The 23,392-nt window shown below is 41.3% G+C and overlaps 1 protein-coding gene across 8 annotated transcripts in view; it reads left to right on the top strand.

The window, feature by feature from the left end:
* LOC115388930 (plasma membrane calcium-transporting ATPase 2) overlaps positions 1 to 23,392 on the top strand; it is a 98,886-nt gene that overhangs the window by 47,907 nt on the left and 27,587 nt on the right. For 4 of the 8 annotated variants that reach the window (XM_030092245.1, XM_030092246.1, XM_030092253.1 and 1 more), the window contains 10 exons: positions 1,628 to 1,828; positions 7,079 to 7,336; positions 7,878 to 8,003; positions 10,580 to 10,705; positions 11,077 to 11,109; positions 13,477 to 13,569; positions 15,935 to 15,976; positions 20,164 to 20,328; positions 20,681 to 20,895; positions 21,867 to 22,109. In XM_030092245.1, coding sequence (XP_029948105.1) covers positions 1,628 to 1,828; positions 7,079 to 7,336; positions 7,878 to 8,003; positions 10,580 to 10,705; positions 11,077 to 11,109; positions 13,477 to 13,569; positions 15,935 to 15,976; positions 20,164 to 20,328; positions 20,681 to 20,895; positions 21,867 to 22,109 — 1,502 coding nt within the window. The remainder of the gene's footprint in view (positions 1 to 1,627; positions 1,829 to 7,078; positions 7,337 to 7,877; positions 8,004 to 10,579; positions 10,706 to 11,076; positions 11,110 to 13,476; positions 13,570 to 15,934; positions 15,977 to 20,163; positions 20,329 to 20,680; positions 20,896 to 21,866; positions 22,110 to 23,392) is intronic. The other 4 variants (XM_030092251.1, XM_030092252.1, XM_030092247.1 and 1 more) reach the window with 3 other exon arrangements.

Genomic DNA, 23,392 nt, shown 5'->3' with positions numbered 1-23,392 from the left:
ATTTATGTACAGCGGTTCATTGTGTATGAGGAGGTGGAGGAGGTCAAAGCATTGGGCCCTCTTCTCTTTCCACAGTTATATAAGGAATGCAGAGCTGTGGCCCACCACGGCTCCAACTGGTAATTAGAGTTGGTTTATATCGGGTTTGAGAGTGAGAAAAAAAAGAAAATGCACCAAAAAAGGAAAATGGAGAAAAAAGATTGATTATGAAGTCGGGTGAAGATGCGTGCTGTGAACAATAAGTGTCTGAGAAGCTGTGAAAACATTACAGTTTCACTTATTCTGTTCTGCTGAGCTTTTAGTGCTTCTTATTTGTTGGGACGATAACTACCCACAGACTGCTTGAAGTAGACTTAGCTGCTGTGTATAAATGGTCTTCATCTATCTGGCACTTTTTTTGTCACATGCTCACCTCCGATGGGGAGCAACGTGGGGTTCAGCGTTTTGCCCATGGACACTGTGACACATGGACGAGGCCAGATGAGGGATTGAATCCGTCTCATGATGGTCTACACTCAGCCCACGTTCCCTTTCACTGGCCGAACAATCCGCTTGGCGGATTCTGCTTCACAGTGACAGGAAGAGCCGCCTCTGAAGGATCGATGAGGGATTGAACCTTCAACTTTAATATTGGACTGTGACTCAATGTAACAACTGGGCCACTCAGTGCAGTAAAGATGGAAAATGATGCAAATGGGTATTGACAATATGACTTGCAAGGTTGTGGTTACACTCCTGAATCCTGATGTCAGTGTATTGAACAACAAGTTGCTCCTGTTTCAACTGTTTGCACTTCGGTGTGCAAATGAGTTTAAAGTGACTGAAGCAGTAATAACATGAAAAAAGACTGTAAACACAAGTTTTCTGCAAATATACAAAAAATGAGTGAATTTCCCTATCCTGAAAAATATATACAAACTTTAAAACGATAATGGCAGCAAAGCCCAAAAGCCTTCTTGTGTACAGTACAGTTGATTTTGCATGTTCATTTCCATTACACATTTCATTTTCATGCAGTTTTGCCTCAGAGCGGTTCCATGTTGGACTTGGCGTCCTTTCTGTATGGAGGTGGTGTATCTCCCTCTGTGTGCATGGTTTTTCTCAGTTTCCTCCCACAGCCCAAAAACATGTGTTTGAGGGTAATTGGTGTCTCTAAATTGCCCATAAATACTACTGTGAGCGACTATCTGTCCCTCTGTTTTTGCTCTATGGTGGATTAGCGACCCCACCAGGGTGTGTCCTGCAACCCTTAATTGGTTAAAGCGGTTTAGTGTATGGACAAATGGATGTTTCCAGCTGTCATCACTGTTTATCTCTTTCAATTTTTTATCCAGCATGCCAGCGTTTGCCAAATGAAAGAAAATGAATTACACAGTCTATTTTTTCCCCAATGTGTTCATTTTTCTGGATTTATACATAGTTAGAGGCTGGAAACAAGAGAGGACATACACAAGGATGTGACACATTTTTTTTTTTTTGTTGTTGTTGTTTTTTTTATACCCAGGGATTTGGCTTCAGCTCTCTGCAACCTTAAGTCTGAATAAGAAGATGGATGGATGTGTATGATCACTTTATGATGACTGACTGAGTGCTCCGTACTCACGTTTCCTCCCTCCTTCCTCCTCAGGTCTCGCAGGTGCCCAGCCTGACCTTGACAAGAGAAAAGAACTGTATGGTAGAAACCTGATACCTCCAAAAAAGCCAAAAACCTTTCTGCAGCTGGTATGGGAGGCCCTGCAGGACGTCACCCTCATCATCCTGGAGATCGCTGCCCTGATCTCTCTCGGCCTCTCGTTCTATCACCCTCCGGGACAGGCCAGCGGAGAGTGTGAGTACAGCAGCTCCAGTGACAGGACGCCTTGTAAAACTTGTTCACTGTCATTTGTGATAACGTGTTGAGAAACTCACACAGACATAAATCGTCTCTCGTATTTTCACGATTGCAGGCTTATGGACACTCTTCTCACATCACTCCCTCTGACATTGCACACCTGCATACGTGCACACTTTTTAATTGGTGAGGCAGATTACACTTTTGTTTGCCTGAAGAAGTCAGGTGACTTATTGAGCACGGGCGCTAATTCCTGTGTGTGCGTTCATGCATCGGTCCGTGCACGTTTTGAGTGTGTCAAACGCGCCCATGAAAGGTACCGGGAAGGTTAATGAAGTGTTGAGCAGAGAAATAACCTTGAGCTCTCAGGGCCCATACATCAGCCCTGTGAGCCGTGAAACAGGAAATGAAGACAGAGACCGTAACGAGGTGCTGAGTCAGCAGCATCACTCATCGCGCCCAGTGTTACCACAGCGATGGAATTCATCCATCTTCACTATTAGGGGCTAAAAACACTCAAGAAACTTGACATACCTGCTGTTTTTATATTTGCATGTTAGATTAAATTAATTTTTGGTTAAATGGAATTTGATAATCACAGAAGCACTTCTACCTACACGCTTGCCTCTTTTCCTCGAGTTGTTTGATCTGCTTTGGCTTTGTGAATGAGCTCTTCGCATCACCAAATCCAAATATAGCCGAGAAACGCCAGAGGCATCGTAAAGCTAATAAGTGTGTCCATCTGCAGATACATAATCAAGCTTCCTCTTAACTTCAGGCACAAAAAGAGCAGCAGTATGTGAGGCTCCTTCCCACATTTGAATGATATGAATACATATGAATGCAAATCAGAACATAAGCTCCTGCAGATATGAATGTGTATGACTACTGGAGTGAATTAGAAAGATATGAGTGTGTTGTTAAGATTTTCAGACCAATGAAAGCTGCATGTGTGTATTGCAAGTAAGAGAAGATATTAGACACACACACTATTATTAGTTTCAGTTACACGAAGGATAAAAAAAAAAAACACCTTGTATTGTCTAAGCAAAATTATACTGTCTGAACATCCGACAATACTACTTAAATATGTGAGATTTGTTAAAAGAAAATGTAAACCTGACTGTAATGGCTCAAGTTATTTTTTGAAGCACTGATACAATCCAACACAGAATTGTTTAAATTAAAAAAAAAACAACAGATATTCTGCATATACAAAAGAAAGCTTGATTTAATAAATACCATATTCCAAATTTGATACAAAATTATTTCAGACCTCATGTAAAAGAAAAAAAAAACATAATGAAAAACCTCTTGAATATCTGTGTGGAGCTGATATTGGCATATGAAAATATATTGGTTTAAAATTCAGTTTTCTGATGTTGTGGTCCAGAATTTTCCCAGAGCGCCAAAAATGGACAACAAAAGGAACCACAGAGACCCCCCCCCTTAATGAACACAAACACACACACACACCATACACACACACATCTCTCCTTGTTGGTTCTGTTCATTAATAGGTCAAAAAAAGCTCAGTGGTCCATAAATAGAAGCTGGTGGGGTGACTTAATTCTCATTTACATATGAAACGGCCTGGCTGCAGTTGAATGAGGAGGCTGTTAATTATGTCTGTAATAAAAACACACAAACACACACTCACATGCACACACAAACAGCATGCAACCAAACAACACTGTGGCACACAAAGGAAATACTATAGCACGGTAACCAAACCAACATTCTTTGGCATGGTGCCTTACACTGTGAAGTTCATCTTTCCAATTTAACATTATCTGCTCGTGAAAGTCTTGTCTTCAGTTTGCTCGGCCAGTTCGGTTTGCTTTTCAGCACCACGGACAGCTACCGATCTGCCTTATGATGGTGTGTGCATCTCTGAGAATGAGAGAAACACACACATCTGTGCGCGTTAAACACTCGTGTGAACACAGTCATACATTCAGCACCATGGACAGCTACCACGCTCACTCTATTACTTCAGATGTGCTGCAGCAGCAAAGTGGAGCATTCCGAACTCATCAGTTTAGACCGAAGAAAAAGGCTCTTTTTGAAGTTGAAAAGCTTATGGTGTTCAGCGAGATCTGACACACTCCTGCCAGCCTGTGTATACACAGATTTTGATGATGGCAGTATATAGTGTGGTGCCACCTGTCAAAACCAGAATTTGAAAATGACATCCTACTGAAGAAATAGCCTACAAGTAAGATTACCGCTAATTTAAGGAGCACAAGAAGAAAAATGGGGGGAGAAAAACTTGAAAGAACAGAAATAATTTATTGGAACTGAAACGTGCTTGACACATCTGCTTTAGCATACCACTCTGTGAGAGTGGTGATATACTGTACAGATTATGAAATTTAGAATTACGTCTGAAAAAATGTTGTTCAGGGTTCGGACACCTGACCAAGCTTGTCAAACACTGAGTGGTGGCAGTGAATTTTAACCATACCATTAAAGGCATATTCGAGGATTCTCCGCCTGTTTCGAACAACATGGCCGATTTGCCATTTTTGGAGCACTGCGCATGCGCGGCTCCCTCCGCATGAGGACTGTGGGGAGCGCGCACGTCAGCCGCATGTCAGTTTGTTTACATCCGCGCAGCTGGAGCATCGTCTTTCCGCATAGGATTAAAACACAGTTGTAATCATGTGGGACTCTTCTTCCAATCATACATAAGAATACGATCTGTAAAGTAGTTTCTTACGTGTTTATGCAACAGAAACACATTGGAATGGGATAATCAGCATGTTACCTGTCCAGCAGAAACTTCCCCACGTCGTGATCAGTCCTAAATCCCGTTTGTGCTTTGAATGTCCGCCACCTCGTAAAGGAATCTCCGAGTAAAACTTGCGTTTTGCCCTTCTTTTCTATGGCCTTTCTTCTATCCTCTGCCATCTCAAACAATGTTCTTTTTTTGTGGCTAGCCGTCTTCGGAGGTTTTCGCAGGAGGAGCAAGCCGCTTCTGCAATGGTCGCTCCCGCTGCATGTCACTTCCTAAACAATGCTCTGCGCATGCGCGGCTCGAAACCAGAGCGCGCACAGAGGCGGCGACTCGACATGATACGTCATCACTCATACGCGTTCCCACATTGATTGACATTATGACTGCCCAATTACGATTTGGAACCATACAATTCTGATTGGTTCTAAGGATCCTCCAGCTTTAACAAGCTGCTCAAGGTTTTAAAATCATGCATTTTGGATGACAGTGAGGATGAGAAGCAGCCGGAACAGAGCATGAGAATAAAGTCATGTCTTCGTATGAACAAGATTTAAGATATGGGGTCTTATTATAATCAGCATAATATTCTATTCAGTTCAATACAGTCAATGCAGTTCATGCTGGATGTGCACATTTATAGACTAAGGCTGTTATGTTTGTTGACTGATTGCAGTGCATCAATATGGTAAAGATTGCAATGATTGATAATTGAAAAACTTGTTCATTTTCCAGTCCATCTCATTAAACTGTAGCTCTTAGTTTAATTAGATTCTCAATAGGCATTATTCAGTGATGTTATATTAAAGATTCATGAAACACTGAGAAAATTGATTACCAAAGAAATTGACAGTAACTTCTTATTTATAGACACACTGTATTTTTTTAGGTTTTTGTTGCATCTTTTTGCAATCTGGATATAAAAGACATGCCAATATGCCAAAGTTTTAACTGACGAGGACATTATTGCAAGCATTAGTTGGTTAATCTACTATAATCACATCAAACTCCAGCCTTTGATTTGCTTTTACACATCCAAGTCAATTGACTCTAGTTCATCAGAAAGGAACATACAAGCCTGTGAATAATTTCAAGCTCTTCTCATGTTGTGTTACGTCATTTTAGGCTTCCCTTAGATGATGCAAACTCATAAAAGGATCAAAAATCTCTGAGGAGAAGAGGAAAGTTGCTCTTTTGAAATTCCCTGGAACTGTCCGTCCCAAAAACAGCTCAGGATACGGGGTCTGTGCTGGTTTCTGTGTGAGCTGCAAATGCTTTTTTCAGCTGCGAGCGAATCACTCCTCTGTGGGCTTTCGAAGGTAGCTGGCCAAGAGTGTAGGAGTGTAGGAGGAGCAAAATGGCTCCCAGAGTATTACATGAGGCAGCACACGCAAGACTGGGAGTAGACATCGTTTTATTTCTAACTATACCCGGTCTGACAGTGTGAAATCATTCAAATGCAGGCTGCATTTGGAGAACAACAAATGAGCAGGTGTGCTGGTCAGTCCAGCCATTTTCTTTAATCTCAGACGTTTTTGGTACACTGCACTTATCGCACACACACTGAGGCACTGCACGTGACTGTATAGAAGGTGAAGACTCACTGATCTAAAATTTTTTGAATCTTAAATGAAATCTTGCATGTGGATTCACTTATAATAATAATGTGTGTTGCAAAAAAATGCTGTTAGCAGTGTGTAAATTTAAATTCTTTTTACATGTACTGTGCAGATATGATAATATTGACGTTTCAGTCTGATGTTTAATCATTTGGTAGAAGATTTTGTTTTGCTGTTTTGAGAAAACTTTATACAAATTCATATTTGTAGAGACTGAAATTCAAATGGGTTAAAAAAGCCTGGGTTCAGCTTAAAGGGAACATCAAATAGTCTGTATCGAGTTCAAAGCGTCAGGACATTATTAGCAATTCTAAAAGAGCCTGGGACGAGTTCAGGGAGCGATTTTGTTTTTTAAAGAGATCAAGTCAAGTAAAATGATTTGCTCAGGGTTTTTCCACTTCAGGTGTATTTTAAAGAGTAAAAACTCTCTCTACATATGTGTCTTTGTTTCGTGTAAGTATTCAGTGTAGTTCAAAGAGTCGTCCACCTGAAGAGATTCACTGACTTCTGTTAAATACGTTTTTCGTTGCTCACTTCGAGGGGATGTTAAAGGTTTAAGCGGAGCTTTTCAAGTACCTACATTTCAAAAAACAAAAGGTTTTTTTTTCATATTTTCAGTAAACACAAAGATAACTTGAGCCAGCAGCTTGAGTTTGTTCACATCGACTTCAGTTTATTTACACAGAGTGAAATCTCAGTCGCAGCTGTCTTCAGCTTTTCAGTGCAGCGGGAGATTCGATGACATCTCTCTGTACCCGATTTATTATGACATTTCCATCCTCGGTAAAAAGTGTGTGTGAAATATCTGTCCATGTACTGTATACTGTGTTTCGAAAACAACAAATATAGAGCAGTTTTCTAACCCGCCACTTCTTCTCCCCGTGGCGGCAGCCTGTGGCACGGCGGCCGGCGGAGTGGAAGACGAAGGCGAGGCCGACGCCGGCTGGATCGAGGGCGCCGCCATCCTGTTGTCTGTAGTGTGCGTGGTGCTGGTGACGGCCTTCAACGACTGGTCCAAGGAGAAGCAGTTCCGCGGGCTGCAGAGCCGCATCGAGCAGGAGCAGAAGTTCCAGGTGGTGCGCGGCAGCCAGGTCATACAGCTTCCTGTGTCCGACATACTGGTGGGGGACATCGCACAGATCAAATATGGTGGGTGCAACATATTTCAGTGACTGACTCTCTGAACTGGGGGGTTTGGTAGATTACCCTGAAGCATTTATGCAGCTAAAATGTGAATTTCTTGACCATTTTATATTCTTGCGCACATTGTGCAGCATTGTATGTATGACAGATGCTCCACAATGTTCTTATTTTGTTTTACTATTATGATTGATTTTGTTGAAAGTGTGTCTGTGCTTCCTAAGGTCCAACTGGATGAAGTTATGAAGCTCTTTTTTTTAAGTAACAATTGTTAGATCCAATCAATCATGTAATAAAGACCAATAATGTGGCCATTTTAAATGTAATAAAGTGAATAATAACTGTCATTTTTAATTATTTCTGGGATTCAGAGAGCAACAAGTAGAGCCTCATGATGCCTTAAGCAGTTGCAAGTTAGTAACTCAACAACAGTAAGTCAGATATCCTGTAAATAGATGCCCTTACTGTCATTTTTCCAACACGTACAAAGATTACTGTGCGTCTGGAACTGTCTGCTGCTGCAGATCGTCATCCGTCTGTACTGTTTCAGGTGATCTGCTTCCTGCGGACGGCGTGTTGATTCAGGGTAATGACCTGAAGATTGATGAGTCCTCACTGACTGGAGAGTCCGACCACGTCAAGAAGTCTGCAGACAAAGACCCCATGCTGTTGTCCGGTACGTCGGTGCTCCGTGCACGTGCATGGTGTTTACGTTTTTATTTAATGAGACCTTCTCATGCAAAATGCAGTGAAATGTCCAAAAAACACAATCCAAAGTCCAAAAATCTATGTTGTCTTTGGCATTTCTGCTTGGTGGCCTGGAGGGCTAGATTGTAGCCTCTTGCGACCAGTTTCGGCCCACGGACCTTATGTTTGACTTCTCTGATTTAAAGAAATATTGATTTACACCTGAAAGCTTCAGAGAAATGCTACAGTTATTTAAATTAATGCAACATGTCATATCACTTACCTGAGCCTTGTATGAAGTATTGAATATTATGGAGGAAATAAAACAACCTCGACTGTTCAATAGAATATTTCTACATCTGGTGTTCCCCTTCACTGCTCTCTGTGTTTGTTCCTGCAGAGACGACAGAACCTGTCGGATTCTTAGAAATGGAGAATATCACTGATAACAGAAATGTGGGTTAATCTGATCCCACATCTTAGTATTTTTTCCTGTGGATAATTAGCTGTGTGCCTTTTTCTTGCCTTCCTTAATTAGCTTCATTTTCACCCACACTGACTTACTCTCCCAAAGGTTAATGATTTTCTATGTGTGTGTGCGTGTGTGTGTGTACTGTGCATATAGAAATGCACCAGTCTAAGGCGGTCTCCTTCTAATTTGTACAGTGACACATTTTACTTCTCTATTATAGCGCACCAGATTCATAGAGAAGTCGTAATTCAATTAAATTTAGACTTTTAACTTTAGTTATTGAGGTTTTCTCTTTACATTAAGATTTCAAATCAAATTGTTTTTGCTACATGTTACCATCTCTTAGTTTTTAAGTTCGTTCTAAATGTGCTCAGCGACTTTAAGTAAAGTTTCAGAGTTTGATACAGTAAGGTGCTACAACTCTGCTGTAATTTAAATTGAAAAAGACACAAGACAAAATTAGAAAAGCTAAATAAGATCACCTTGTTAAACAAAAATGGCAGATGCAGCCATTGTAGAGGAAAAAAGCATTTTAAAAGCATATTATGGGATCCCATTAGTGAGTAGATCAATGCAGGGGTGTCAAACATAAGGCCTGTGCACCAAAACTGGACCACAAGAGGCTCCAATCCGGCCACTGAACATAATGTAAAATAAGCGTTTTTTTTTTTGTTTGTTTGTTTGTTTGTTTTTTTCAAACAAATCTCTTGAGAGTAGCAAACCCAACAGAGCTGAGATATCAGTGATGCTGCAATGAAAGCTAACTAACTAGCATTAGCCTCAACGCCACGCTGTCAGTGTGGTTTTATAAAAACATGCAGGTCAGTTTGGTCATGTTGGTCATTTCATTGTGTTTTTCACTAGAAGGTGTCATTAAAATTGGGTTATGTTGAGTTTGCAGTAATTTTCAGTAGTAATTATTTGGTTTTGTGAAAATATCGACATTTTCATCACTTGTACTCTGTGTCACAACAAAGAAAAACCTCAAAGTTTAAATTTAAAGGTTATTATGGCACTATTTTAACGGTCTCACTCAAACCTACTCAAGATGAAATTGGGCTGCTTTTGGCCCCTGAACTGAAATGTGTTTGACACCTCTGCTTTAATGATTCACGAGCAGTTATGTGACCCTGTACTTTAATATTGATTTCATCCATATCTGGTGGTTTGACACCAGCTTTTTTTTTATCCTGCTTATTATGACTGTACCTTGAACAGACAGTCTGTAACCGGCTGACATCAGCTTGTGCATCAGTCCACACGGTGCATTTAAAGCATATTAACTTCTAAACTTTCTCCCCTAGAAGGAGTTAATTAAACATGCGATCTGACCTCGCTGCTCGCCACATTTACTGTGAGCCAGCATGGTGGGGTTCTACGTGTGAGAGAACAATTAAACAGGAAAATCGGTCCCCTGACCAACTCGCAGGTGTGGCTGCAATAAAAATGAGCTCCGAGCATGGAATGCATGCCCTGGGTTGAACGCCAGACGCTGCATCGCTGCGTTTGCCAATCAACACACTCTCGTTGAAATAAATCATAAACTGTCAGCCTTCTGTATTGGTCGTTTGTGTATAACTGGATGCTGCTTTCCTTGTCAAATTGAAGCCTATTGAGATGAAGCTGGCACTTTAGGGTTGATATTGCTGTGCAGATCAGATATCATGGAGTAAAATACAAATATTTTATTAATCCCTGACAGAAATTCTTTAAATTATTATGCAAACAACTGCATTTGGTAACTTCGGACTCATGTTGTCCTGTCCAGTGGAATTTATCTTTTGTTAACGGTCGATCCAGTTTAGACAATATGCTGAATTGTGGGAGATTTGGGCCAATTTTAGATTTTCCAACATATTTTTGTGCATATAGATGAAGGTAATGATATTAAAGTCTTAAAAGTGAAAAAAGTCCTGAATATGCATCAGCAGCACTCGAGAGTGAAACTGGAGTGTGAAGATTTCAGTGAGAGGCCGATGAAAGGTTAAAAAAACACTCACTAATACAAGGAACACACAAAATGCATAAACGAGGCTGAAAATCTACACATATATCCAGCTTCTTATTCTTCCCGTGTGCCGCTCTCTCCTCAGGGACCCATGTAATGGAGGGGTCCGGGCGCATGGTGGTGACGGCCGTCGGCGTGAACTCTCAGACTGGAATCATCTTCACCCTGCTGGGCGCCGGCGTGGAGGAGGAGGAGAAGAAAGAAAAGAAAGGTACGACCAGTATTTGCACAAATAATCATTTCAGGAGTACTCAGGTAATTTTTGGGATTTTTTTGTCCTTTTTTTTTTTTTTTTTGTCAGTGTTGCCCAGCAACGAACCCTTAAAAACAAGTCTGTGTCATTAATGTGCTGAAAGCCTGCGGAATGTTTTTCAAATGTTATGAGACGGGCTCTGAATAATAAAAGGGGTTCGTCTGTTTGAACCCTTTGTAGGTATTTGTGTAACAGTAGCTGTGTGTGCGTAAATACTGTGTGAGATGAGTGCTGGTGGTGCGAGCGGCTGTGAGCCGCAGTGTGCAGAGTCTGTGGCTTCAGGTGCATCATTGTCCTTACTCTCTTATCGTTCCAAATTCGCCTCGAAGGAGGGGCAGTGGAAGACGGACACCAGAATACAGGTAGAGTATCATCTTTCTCTGACCCCTGGGACTGGCATTTGATCGTCTTGACCTTTCAACCCTTAATGATTCCCAGTAGACCCCCCCCCCCCCCTCCCCCTCCGTAGCCCAGCATCCTCGCTCCAGTTACACTTAAAAAGAGAAGCCTCATGATCACAACACTGCATCTTTTTAAGTGTTGACAGATGACACATTTCACAACGCATAATCTTCTCTCCCCCTCTAACAGGCACCGCACTCATCAAACTAACTAGCTGGCATTCTGCATCACTACTCTTTCATATATGTGCCGAATGCCTTGAATAAAAATAGGCTCTCCGACTCATGTTATTACAGAACAATGACATGAGTGCGACAGTCTGCGGGTGCACAGAACATGTACCGGCAGCAGGGAGCACTCAGCACAAGCCTTTTATAAGATGTTTACATCTTACATATGTATTTTTTCCACATATTTCACCTTGAGCAATGTTTTTGTTGCCACTTTCGTAGATTCAGTAAGCACACCACTCGATGGCTTTCATGGAAAAATACCGAATGTCTTTGAAGTTTCCTTTTTCTGCGTCAGACTCGTCACATTGCACGAGGGATCAGTAAAACATGTCGTCTTCCAGATACTGTATGTCTCCCCGGTGTGACCTGCACCCTGAGTGCAGCGCTCTTCAGCTGTATTGCGGTAGTAAACTTGGATGTAACCATATTCAATTCAACTATTACCTGTTGATGATGGATTATTTTTTGATTTAATGCGGAAAAGTTAAATTGCTTAAAAGAGTAAGAACTTTAAGTAAGATCGATTGTTTTCTCCTTACAGTTGTACTGTTTGTAACAACCCATAACATAATGCCTGCCTGTAGTGTGATAAATTTCATCATTCTGAATGTGATCAAAGTAATCTTAGAATAGTTTTCACAGAAACAAGATATAGAAAAATGAGATTTGAGGTCTAGTTTGAGTTACGCCTGCAGCAAGGAGTTGACATCTGCAGCCAAGACAGAACAGAGACAGCTGAGGAAAGATAACAGAGTTACGTACCGAGTTCATATCTCCAGGACGAGGTGGGACGATGATTCCTCAGAAACATGGAGTTACAAGACCGACGTTCAGCATCTTGCCAGGACAGCTTCAAGGTCAAACAGCAGTTTATGTATTTTTTTTTTTTTCAAGAAATGCAGCCCTGTTTATGTATGTGAATTATTCCATGTTAATTGTGTTGCTATGTTGAGGAGGCCTGATGTTGGAAGCTAAGCGGGGTAGAGCCTGGTCAGTACCTGGAGGTCTGGATGAACGCAGTGGGAGGGGCTGATGCAGCAGATTGGCAGCCTCGATCACGTCAGTCTACCCCAAGGACTGTGAGCGACTTTGAGCTCCTTGAAAAGAAGTGCTATATAAAACCAATGCATTGATAATTATTACAATTGTAAATATCTTGTATGTTATTACGCTATTGGCAGGTTATCATGTTATGGGAGTTATTATAAAGGTCAAAATTGTTTGTTACAGTGGTTCGAAAAATGTAATATCACTGAAACAGCAGGTTTCAGAATCCTTTTGAATTCATCGTGCTTTTACACAAAAATGTTGTATTTCAGATTAAATCTTCCAAATATTATCCAATCATTACGTTTGTTAACTTTGACACAGAAACCACTTCAACATACCTACAGACTGACTCTGAATCTCACTTTCCCACTTTTAAAACCGTTTGCTACAAGAAGAATAAAACTTCAACTGAATCTCTTTTTATCTGTCTTTGCACATGTGTATTTTCACCTTTACTAATAAACAGTTTCCTTGTATGTTTGATCTGTTTTGCATGTTCACGGGGGTAGCAGGGGGTAAATCATAAAGTTTTGGGGTTTTTTTAATGCTCAAAGTAATACAGGAATAACTTGGTTTAAATTCACTACATATTGGCCGAAGAAAATGTAGTTAAAATATGATGTGTTGATAAAAAAAAACATATGAAAGTACAAAGAAAGACAGTTGGTCTATATTGATTGTAGCTCTGTTTCACTCATTATTATATTCTTTTTTACATGTTATGTTCAGACTTCATGTTTCATGTATGTCCTCTTGTTTGTTTAAACTCCCTACATCAGGTAGAACACATTATTTAGAAGTAAAAAAAAAAAATCACACACGCTCCTTAACACACACACACACACACGCAGTCTACATTTGCTGAATTTCTTATCCGTGCTATAACCATGTTATTTCTGTTCACTGTCTTGTGTGTGTGTGTGCACGTGTGTGTGTGTGTGTGTGTGTGTGTGTGTGTGTGTGTGTGTGTGTGTGTGGGCGGATGTGTGTGGGCGGATGTGTCTTTTTGTTCATTCATGTTCGGCCCTCATTTTTACTGGCTAGACTGCTCCCATCCCCCTATCCACCCCATCGCCACTATAGCCACGGATGGGGCTGCAGGCATTAATGCCCCTGGCAGTGCCAGCCTAATTAATGGTAGGTTAACCAAGCCTCTGATCTCTGACCTCTCTCTGTTGTGACCTTTGACTCCTCCTATCTCCTCCATTCTTCAGCTGCCTCCGCCCGTGGGTGCTGTGCTCCACCTCCTCTCTCTCAGTTGTCTCGCACCTCTCATGCTGTCAGTGCATGCTGTCTTCAGACGTAGAAATTAGCCGTCGTGTTCCATGTTGTCGTTTGTCTTGTGATGCCTTTAATGTAGAGACTTGAAATCTTGCTCATCAACAGGGAGGAAATAATGATGCGTTTTAAAATTAAAAGGGGTCATTTTTGAAATTTCTTTTCTAATATATGCAGACAAAACCTAAAATGTACTTCCTAATTACAAATCTGCTAAATTGGGATGATCCTGACTATGAAGTGATAATTGTTTTACCGAGTCTTCTATCAGTGTTTACTGAAACAAAGTTGAACTTTAAATAATGCTATTGAGTTAATTAAATGTTCAGATGGAAATGACTGGGATTAATATACCAAGGCGTCATTATTAACGGAGATTTATGACGGCATGCAGGACACCGGGCGATGAGTGAAAGTAAAACGCTGCCCTCGCTGAGGTGGGTGTCCTCTGAGATCACCGCCAATCTTCCATTCCTGTCGGAGCTGGATGAGATGTAAAAAGATGAACTCCACTCTTTGTCGCGCTGGATTCTCTCTTATCTGCAGCTCCTTGGAGAGCAGCCCCGATGTGTTCACACTCGGGGTGGGAGGCGCGCGATTGGCGCTGTAATGGTGACCTTGTGCCGCCCCGGGCTGGAACCGAGCGATTTGTCATCTTCAGCTTTATTGTGACTCCCGGGAACCGACTAATGTGGAAGTGGAGGTGAAATGAGCCAGCCCCGGTCTGCTGATCCTCCAGCTCCACCTGAATAATCTTCCCAAATGATATTTGTGTACAGAGAAAGCAATGAGAGACTTTTTTTGGACTGAAACAGTGGAGTGCAAATCCGATTAAAATTGGATCAAATAATGGGATCCACACAGTGTAGGGGAACACAGACTCCTAATCAACCATGCACAAAAAGTGAGTACGTTTCTGCAGTGCCTTTGGGGAGCCAAGTTTTCGATCAGGAGCAGGGATGAAGACAAATACGAGTACGAACCTTTAGCTAATCGCTGATCCCGTGTACCGATTCTTAGTACTTATGAAATACATTCAAGCCTCGTTCATACTCCACATTCAAAGGTTGTTTCAGGAATCTCTTACAAGTTTGAGTGATCATTTAGTGTCGGTAATGGAGCATCCCTAATCAGAAGCATGGTTATAAGAGAGAAATTTACCAAACACCCCTTGCCTTTCTTTTTGTGCATAGTTTGGAGTCACTGTGGCTACATTCGGTTTGAGAAAATTATCAGTTTGCAGCATGACATTTTTTTCATGCTCCTTCCAAAGTTACTCGGCAGCTCCTCTAGATTGCCCATAAGCTGAGTGTATTATTTAAAACAAACATTACTGTGTGACTGAACTGCACATTTGAATTGAGTCCACTACCTCGGAGCAGAATCCAGCAGCATTATAAATTTATTGTCCCTGAACTCAGATTTCGATTTTCCCTTCAGTTGTTCTTATGTAACTCCATGTAGGAGGCTTTTCCTTCAGGCTCTCTCTCTCTCTCTCTCTCTCTCTCTCTCTCTCTCTCTCTCTCTCTCTCTCTCTCTCTCTCTCTCTCTCTCTCTCTCATCACCAGTCTGCTTCCCTCTTAAGTGTGTGATCTTGCATGCGCTCTCTGAACGCCCCTCTTATGCATGCTGTCTCTTGTGTGTGTAAGTGTGTGTGTGTGCGTGCGTGCGTTGCTGGTGTGAGCTCCCTCTCCGTACACTGTTTGTGGAGTCTAATGCTCTATCTGCCGTTTGTCTTGTTCCTCATTTTCTGAGCTGATGGTTCGACTCGCACTGTTGATGCGTGTGGAATTGCCCGTGTTCATGGTGCGAGTGTGTCACACCAAATAAAGGAAGTCGGCACAACGTGTGCATTTTTCAACATTTGATGTCACATTGAGTGTATTCCCTGTCAAAATATTTGTTTCACAGAGGCCCATTTTATTCTCCATCATAAGGAAATCTGCACGCTACACTAAAACTGTAATTACTGTTAGTGTAACGCCATTAACTTTCAGTTTGTTCAGTACCTCAACAGTGGACGTAGCTTTTAGTCACATAACATCACTGACAAACCTTTCTATGTGACTGTCACAGAGATGTTGTATTAAAAGTCATTTTCCTGTCTCTCTGTTTGTGATTTTTTTGGTTCTCGCTGTTTGTGTTGTCTGTGTGGTGATAACCTGTTGACTTGTCTGCCTTGGTTATTTTTGTCGTTATTGTCTTTGTATGTCTTCCATCATAGGTAAAATGCAAGATGGCAATATGGAGAGCAACCAGATTAAAGGTAACCAAACCATATCTTTCACTCTCTCCCTCCCCCTCCTCCTCCTCCTCCTCCTCTTTCCTTTTTCTCCCTTTTATGGCATGCGGTGTAAGCTCTGGGTCATATGCAAGCGGAAAATCCTGCGGTATTTATTTATTAATACCACACTTGTTTCTCCAAACTGACTGCGACTGAGCCAGTCCCAGATTGAATGTGTGTTTGAATTGTTTCTGACCCAGGTTTTACCCACAGTCACACTAGGTTAGCAGCCCCCCCCTCCTTCCTTTTCACCTCCTCACTGTCTGTCACTGATGTGTCGTCCCTGGTCTGTTGTTCTGTTCTCGTTCTTGTTTCGTTGTCTTATTGTTTCAGATAGAATAGCAGCCTGTCTCTCGCCTTTCTCCTGTTGGCTTTTTTTCTTGAGAAACACCCGGAAGTGTCCTCTCAATACTTTCCTCCAGTTATACACACTTCCTCCTGTGTCATGAACTTTTCTTGGGACAATTGTACACAAAAGGATGCAAAGATTTGAAGGATACTGTGGCTCATTTATTTTGCTTTTCTGCAAAGTGTTTGTAACATTGATTTCCAATAATTATATATTTAAAGAAAACCTGACACCATGTGTCAGGAATGCAGGTAGGAGTTGAAGAACCAGAGGGTGGACTTGCTTTTGGCACTGATAACAGGAAATAACCAGTTGATTAGCTCAAACAGGTAGAAGTACAAAAGTGTAAGAAATTATAGAGGGAAATGAATGTCTTATTAGTCATAGCAAGGGAAATAGTATGGAAATTAAAGGAGCATGTGGCTATGGTCCAACATTTTACCTCCTGGGAATCGTTATTCATTTGATCTGTTGCCAGTTTGGATCTTTGATCCTCATGTCGTCTTCTGCTGCATTTCCATGTGTGTTGTAGCAGCAGCCACACTATCTGGTGAAGTGAGACCGCCAGAGAATGATCTGTGGTCGCCTGTCCGTGACTGTCTGCGATTCCCCATCAGACCCTGGCTGAAATCCTCAGATTTCAACCCACGATATCATGATTGCTCATGTTTTGACTGATGCGGCTAAAATCGCAAAGTTCACATGGACATTGCCACAACATGAAAACGTGCACGGGAAACAGACCAAATATGACCATGACCCCCAAACCACGAGACACAAGAAGCCATGAGGGGACGAGCAATTTAGCAAGGTGTTTGAAATCTGCACAAACTGGACGACTACTCCGGACCATGTTCCGTTTCTTTTTTATTGTGTGTGCATGCAAAAGCCTGTTGAAGTTGAAGCGTTCATCGCAAGTCTTAATTTTTTTTTTTTTTTTTTCCCCGTCAAAGTATGCCCAGAGCACAATGCCAGAAGGGTAAATAAGCCTCTTCACACTTTTTTTTTAATCGTTATATAAGATTCTGAACCAGATTTAACACGTCTAAAACTACAGTGGTAATTACAATCAAGATCAGCCTTCCTTGAGCATAACTTAAAATATGAAGTGTTGCTGCATACAGCTGGACGCACGTCGCGGTGGAAAAAGCAACGCACACAACAACAAGACAAATGTTTGACATGAAACGGTTTTTCATGACTGCCTGAGTGTGATTGGGCAGCTGGGCTGAAATGATTCTTGGTGATGGGAGCATTCACAGAGCAGCGCTGGATGTGTGAGTGCATTTCGGGGATGAACGAGATGGAGAGAGGCTGAGGTTATTGAGGATTTGGTGTTACTGCCTGAACAGTGAGACCTCGGTTTACGTCACGCCATAAAACCGTCCCTACGGCGTTAAGCAGATAAAATTTCAGTCACTCTTTAAGTGGTTTTAGTTATTATGTACATGTGATATACATGAATTGAAAATGCTATTCAAAATGGCTTTGATGTGGATTTTTAAAAACATTTTAAAGCACTGCATTTCTTTGTTCCAACCCACTTTGAAATTAAGATTTATGTAAAATGTGTGATTGCATTCAATATGTTATCTGAAAAGAGTTAAACTGGACAGTTTTCTCATAGGTTGCCTGGTTTGATCACTGCAGACTTGCTCTTCTTTAGATTTGTAAAGACCTGTACAGGGATGCACCGATGAGTACCAACCTTTAGCTACTTGTCGATACCCAGTACTGATATCAGCACTTGTTAAATACTACAAAGCCTAATTCACACTCCATATACAAACGACACACAAAGGCAGTGCATTACTGTGAACATGGTGCACACAGCCTCTGAATCGATGCCAGGCTCTCCTCTAACAGCCTTCAAGACTCGCTGTATCAGTAATGCTTTAATCATGTTTAGCATCAAGGCCAAAACCTGTCTAGCATGTAGCATGTAGCACGACTCGGGGTGAACATCCTCCTGGACCCGCGTCATCGGTTTCGGTGCATCTCTAGACCTGTGTGCTCCATACATGGTCTACTTCAGGTTGAATTCAAGTGCAAGTGGCAAAAGTATGGTTGTTGTGTTAAACGTGGATAAAAAACAGAAGGCAGCAATTTGTTACATTTTTATGAAGCCATATTTCATTCCCAATGGAACTTAATATCTTAACAATAGAACTTATACAACATATCAACGATTAACATAGAGGCAGTTTGACATGCTCCAGAAAGTATTGGCTCATTTAGAAATTGAGGTAAAGAAACCGTCAAAGTTTTCCCTTTTATTAACAATAGAAGTAAAGCGGTTCAGTTGATGGAGTTTTGGGACAAAAATGTTTCTCCATTCTGTTCTGTGGCAGGATTCTAGCAGTTTTAAGGCATCCTTATACTTTTTTTTTTTTTTTTTTTTTTTTTTTCAGTTTTTAAGGATAAGACATTTTGTGTCAGTGAGAGGTCCAGAACGCATGCAGGTCAAATCTCCACCTCGACTCTTCTCCTGGGAAGCCGTGCTGCAGCGATGGATGCAGTATGAGGTTTAATGTAGCTCTTTTCCAAATGGGAGCAGATGTTTCTGTAGAGCTTCTTCTAAATCGATGGATCTTTACCATGAAATGGAACCATCGTCCCTCCGCTCTGTAGTCTCCAGGACACAGTGCCCATCATCATCTGACCGCGGAACAGTTCTTCTTTTACCCCGAAAACATTTCAGATGAGCTTTGGTCCAGAGAATGTCTCTGCTCTTCTGGATTCTGACCACACTGAGCTTCCTCTTCTCATGGTAGAACTTGTGGGTTACACATTGAACTGTGTTCACAGACAGTGACTTGCAGTGATTTCCCTGCCGGAGGTGTTTGTTATTGACTGTCGGCCTTTTGTGTTGTACACAAAGGTTTCTCCTGATTGTCTGAATCTTTGAATGACATTTTGAAGTATAGATTATGGGAAATCCAAAGCCTTCAAAAACATTTATTCCCCTTAATCAGACAGCTTGCTGCAGATTGATGAACCTCTGCTTGTCTTTACATCACAGGTTTTAACGGACATTAATTTAAGTTCCTCCGCTAGTTTTGATTATTCGCAGTTACTTTTAAAGCTTTTTGTTCTTACATTTCTTAAAGTGTTGCGATCATCACATTCAAAGTGACCCAGTAGCTCAGTTTCAACATGTGAAACAACTTGTTTGGTTTGACTTTTAAGCCGTTGGTCAGCAGTGTTTCCAGAGTAACAGCAATGATTATTGATCACGCCACTCTTCGGAGTAAACGTGCAGAGGGCTTGAGGCTGAGTTTTATATTTGCTGCATTTTTCAATTTCAGTATTTTTTTTCTTTCTGTTTCAGCTTATATACAGTATGTATGGGCTACTTATCTTGGTTTAATGTGCAGCAGCAGACTTATGCCTACTATTACTATGAACACGACCTTGCCTTTAGATTTACAACGAATGAATTAAGAATGATAAACTTCAAAGGCGTGTGTGTAATGAAAGACAGCAGACAAGACGATGGAATCTGTGGTGTTTCCCTTCACGGCTGTAAAAGAAGAGCAAACTGCTGTAGTTTTCACAAGATGCTCAAATACTGAACTTACCAAGAAGACAGTCAAGCGGCCGTCAGTTGTTGTCTGGGTCTGAGAAAGCTCAACACACCGTTCAGTTTCGTGGGACGTCAGTCGTCTCTCCTTCGGTTGTAAATCTGAACGATATGGCAAACCCAAGCACACCCGAGTGTTGAAGGGTGTCCCTCTTCCCCCGAGTGTCCTGTGGCTGATCTTCCCTCCTAACAGTGGCACTGTCTGTTTTTCTTTCCTCTTTGTTGTTGTGTTTGCAGTGAAGAAGCAGGACGGTGCAGCTGCCATGGAGATGCAGCCTCTAAAGAGCGCTGAAGGCGGAGAAGCCGACGACAAAGAGAGAAAGAAGGTTTCCGTTTCCAAGAAGGAGAAGTCCGTCCTGCAGGGGAAGCTGACCAAACTGGCTGTCCAGATTGGCAAAGCAGGTACAGTAACGCCGTCACACACGTAGCGAGAAGCTCCTGAACCGTCATCCTGTCCGTCCTGTGATCAGACCCGATTCAAAGTGCTGAAGGAAAAAAGCCAATTTGTCTGAATTATTGAACTTTAGAAGCGGCCGTTCGCTTCGTTTTTCTGAATAACCTGCTCTCCAGAGACACACTGAGTCATGGTGGGATTGTGTTGTGCAGCATGTTCCCTTTCGGCTATTTTGCTGCGAGTATTGTAACCACACGGCTTTTAATGCAATTTGAATGACTTTACTGAATGTTTTCGTCGAGAGAACTTTCCGAAGCGAGCGGCATGTCTCACCGCTGATGCCCTCTCCGTCTCCTCCAGGTTTGCTCATGTCGGCCATCACGGTCATCATCCTCGTCCTCTACTTCGCCATCGACAACTTTGTGATGCAGAAGCGCCCTTGGATGCCGGAGTGCACTCCCATTTACATCCAGTACTTTGTCAAGTTCTTTATCATCGGTGTGACTGTGCTGGTGGTGGCGGTCCCCGAGGGGCTGCCGCTGGCTGTCACCATCTCCCTGGCGTATTCTGTCAAGGTAAGAAGAGGCGCGTACACTGAAAAACACCTGTAGAGACATTCCAGTTGCTTTGTAGTCACAGTTACATAAAACAAGTTTAGATCCTGTATTCAATAACCTCAACAATTGAAGAATCTGTTGAGTTTTAAAAGTCAGGAAGGGATCTAATCCTCTATTTAAATTAGCTGTTTATTTATTTATTTTTTTTATCAAGTTAATGTAACATGAGAATTATGTGAACATTTTAGCTTAGAGCAGAGATGTCGAACACATTTTAGTTCAGGGGCCACTTTAAACTCAGACCAGTAAAGCAGTGCCATAGTAACCTTTATTGTGACGTGATACCTGATAAAAATGTCCATATTTTCACTGAAACTAAAGAAATTCTTTCGAAACTTACAAAAAGCTCAGCATAAAGCTAATTTGAATAAAACCAGTGATTAAAGATACAACAGTGAATTATTAACTCCATTATGTGTCTTTTTCATTAGGAAATGTTAAAGAAAACTGACCAAATTAACTTTTTTTCAGATTTTTATCTTAAAAATGTATTTAAACAGGAACTGTTTCTAATTGCATTTCTGTACTCATTAATGGAATTGTGTTTACTTATTTGATGCACTATTCTGCACTGTCACCCAGCAGTGTAGTGTGTTTTTATGCAACAAAGGTCCCTTAACCTGCCTCCAATGTCTTTATTTTGTATTTTCAAATACATTTTCAAACAGAAGCATCAATCAGATGACAGTATGCACTAAATGGGAGTAAGAGGTGAAAATACAAAAACAAATAAGCCTTCGCCTGCAGCATCTATTTTAATGTGCCTCAGTTACTTTTTTACCTCATTATACCAACTCATTATCTTTAGCTTGGTAGAAACAGAAGGGAAATCACCAAATGTGGTCACTTGTTTGCTAATGAGTTAAAATGTCCATCCAGCTGCTTTAGAGTATTTAGTGTGTTGAACGTTTCCGCTTTGTCTCCTTCAGAAAATGATGAAAGACAACAACCTGGTGCGTCACCTGGATGCGTGTGAAACCATGGGCAACGCCACCGCCATCTGCTCCGACAAGACAGGCACGCTAACCACCAACCGCATGACGGCCGTGCAGTGTTACGTCGGGGACGTGCACTACAAAGAAATCCCAGATCCCGGAGCTTTGCCACCCAAATCACTGGAGTTACTGGTCAACGCCATCTCAATCAACAGCGCCTACACCACCAAGATACTGGTGAGCAAGATTCAGCAGCAGAGAAAAGCCCGTTTGGCATCAAAACACATTTGTTTAGTACAAGTATCTTGAAAATGCAAGAACATTTAGAGGCATACACATTCACACAATCATAATGATAACCCATTTCTTCCTCTCTTATCCAGCAATATGGGGCTTTTTTTTTTACACATTCTGGATGGAATGTGCACATTTATGGGATGGCTATTAGGCATGGCGCTTATTGCGTGTAATAAAAAAAGTTTTAGAAATCAGAAAAGCCGGAGTTTCTTCTCACAACAATACACTGTTTAGAACTGTTTAGAGTCCTTCAGTCTGCCTCTCTGTTGTTATTTTACAGTTTTAACGAGTGTAAAATACAATTTTCTTCTGTGCTTCATTGTATCTATATCATAGTATGTAAAGTATTGTTCTCCTGTTTATTGTCTAAACGCTTGGATATCTTGACTGAGCTGAAGCATCTTCTATGTGACTTAGAGCTGAAAGGTGAGAGCAGTCCAGCAGAGAGTGAGACAGGTCTGCAGCACTTTCTCCACTCGCTGTCCTTGGCTGCTGCTTTACATTCATCAGGCTTTCACTCAACTTGTCACCTTGAGAATGGTTGTGTAATTTCTTCTTATCTGATATTCAGAGCATAGCCAACTGTAATTGAATCCAATCTGTCTAAGTGCTGGAGACGCTCTCTCGTTTACAGTGAATGCAGCAGAGAGAGAGATTCTCTAAGCCAATTAGACCTGTGAGCCGTAAGAGAGAGAGAGAGAGAGAGAGAGATTGATCTTTGGACATGCAGACGACTCACACAACAGAGGTTTAATCACACAATCTCAGACCTGTTTGCATGGAAATCTGTTTAGGATACTCGTCTGAAACAATATTTCTGTCATAAACCACTTGGACAAGTATTATAAGGGGCAATGCTCGACTAATCAGGACACGTTCAGTCAACATTAACTATGCATATCCTCGTCTGAGTGGCAGTATCAGCAGATCTCACGAGAGAAAGAACCATCCGTGCTTCATTAAACAAAGAAATGTATCACAAAGTTGAATAAAAAATACATTGCAATACAAAAATACACAGATGACATGAACTAAAAAAAGCGCAGTGCTCACATATGAGACTTCCTGAGTATTAACATTGAAAAAAAGTAACATTTAATGAACAGCATAGAGCAAATACAATAAATACATTTGCAAGTCAGATTTAGACTTTATAAACCAAATAAATCCCTGATAATTGCACCTTATTATTCCTTTTTCTTTTAGTTGCAAGACAACAAACA

The sequence above is a fragment of the Salarias fasciatus genome, chromosome 5 (assembly GCF_902148845.1).
Source record: "Salarias fasciatus chromosome 5, fSalaFa1.1, whole genome shotgun sequence".
Taxonomy (NCBI): Eukaryota; Metazoa; Chordata; class Actinopteri; order Blenniiformes; family Blenniidae; genus Salarias; species Salarias fasciatus.
Note: the sequence above shows the minus strand (reverse complement) of the source record. Positions and strands in the feature narration are given on the sequence as shown.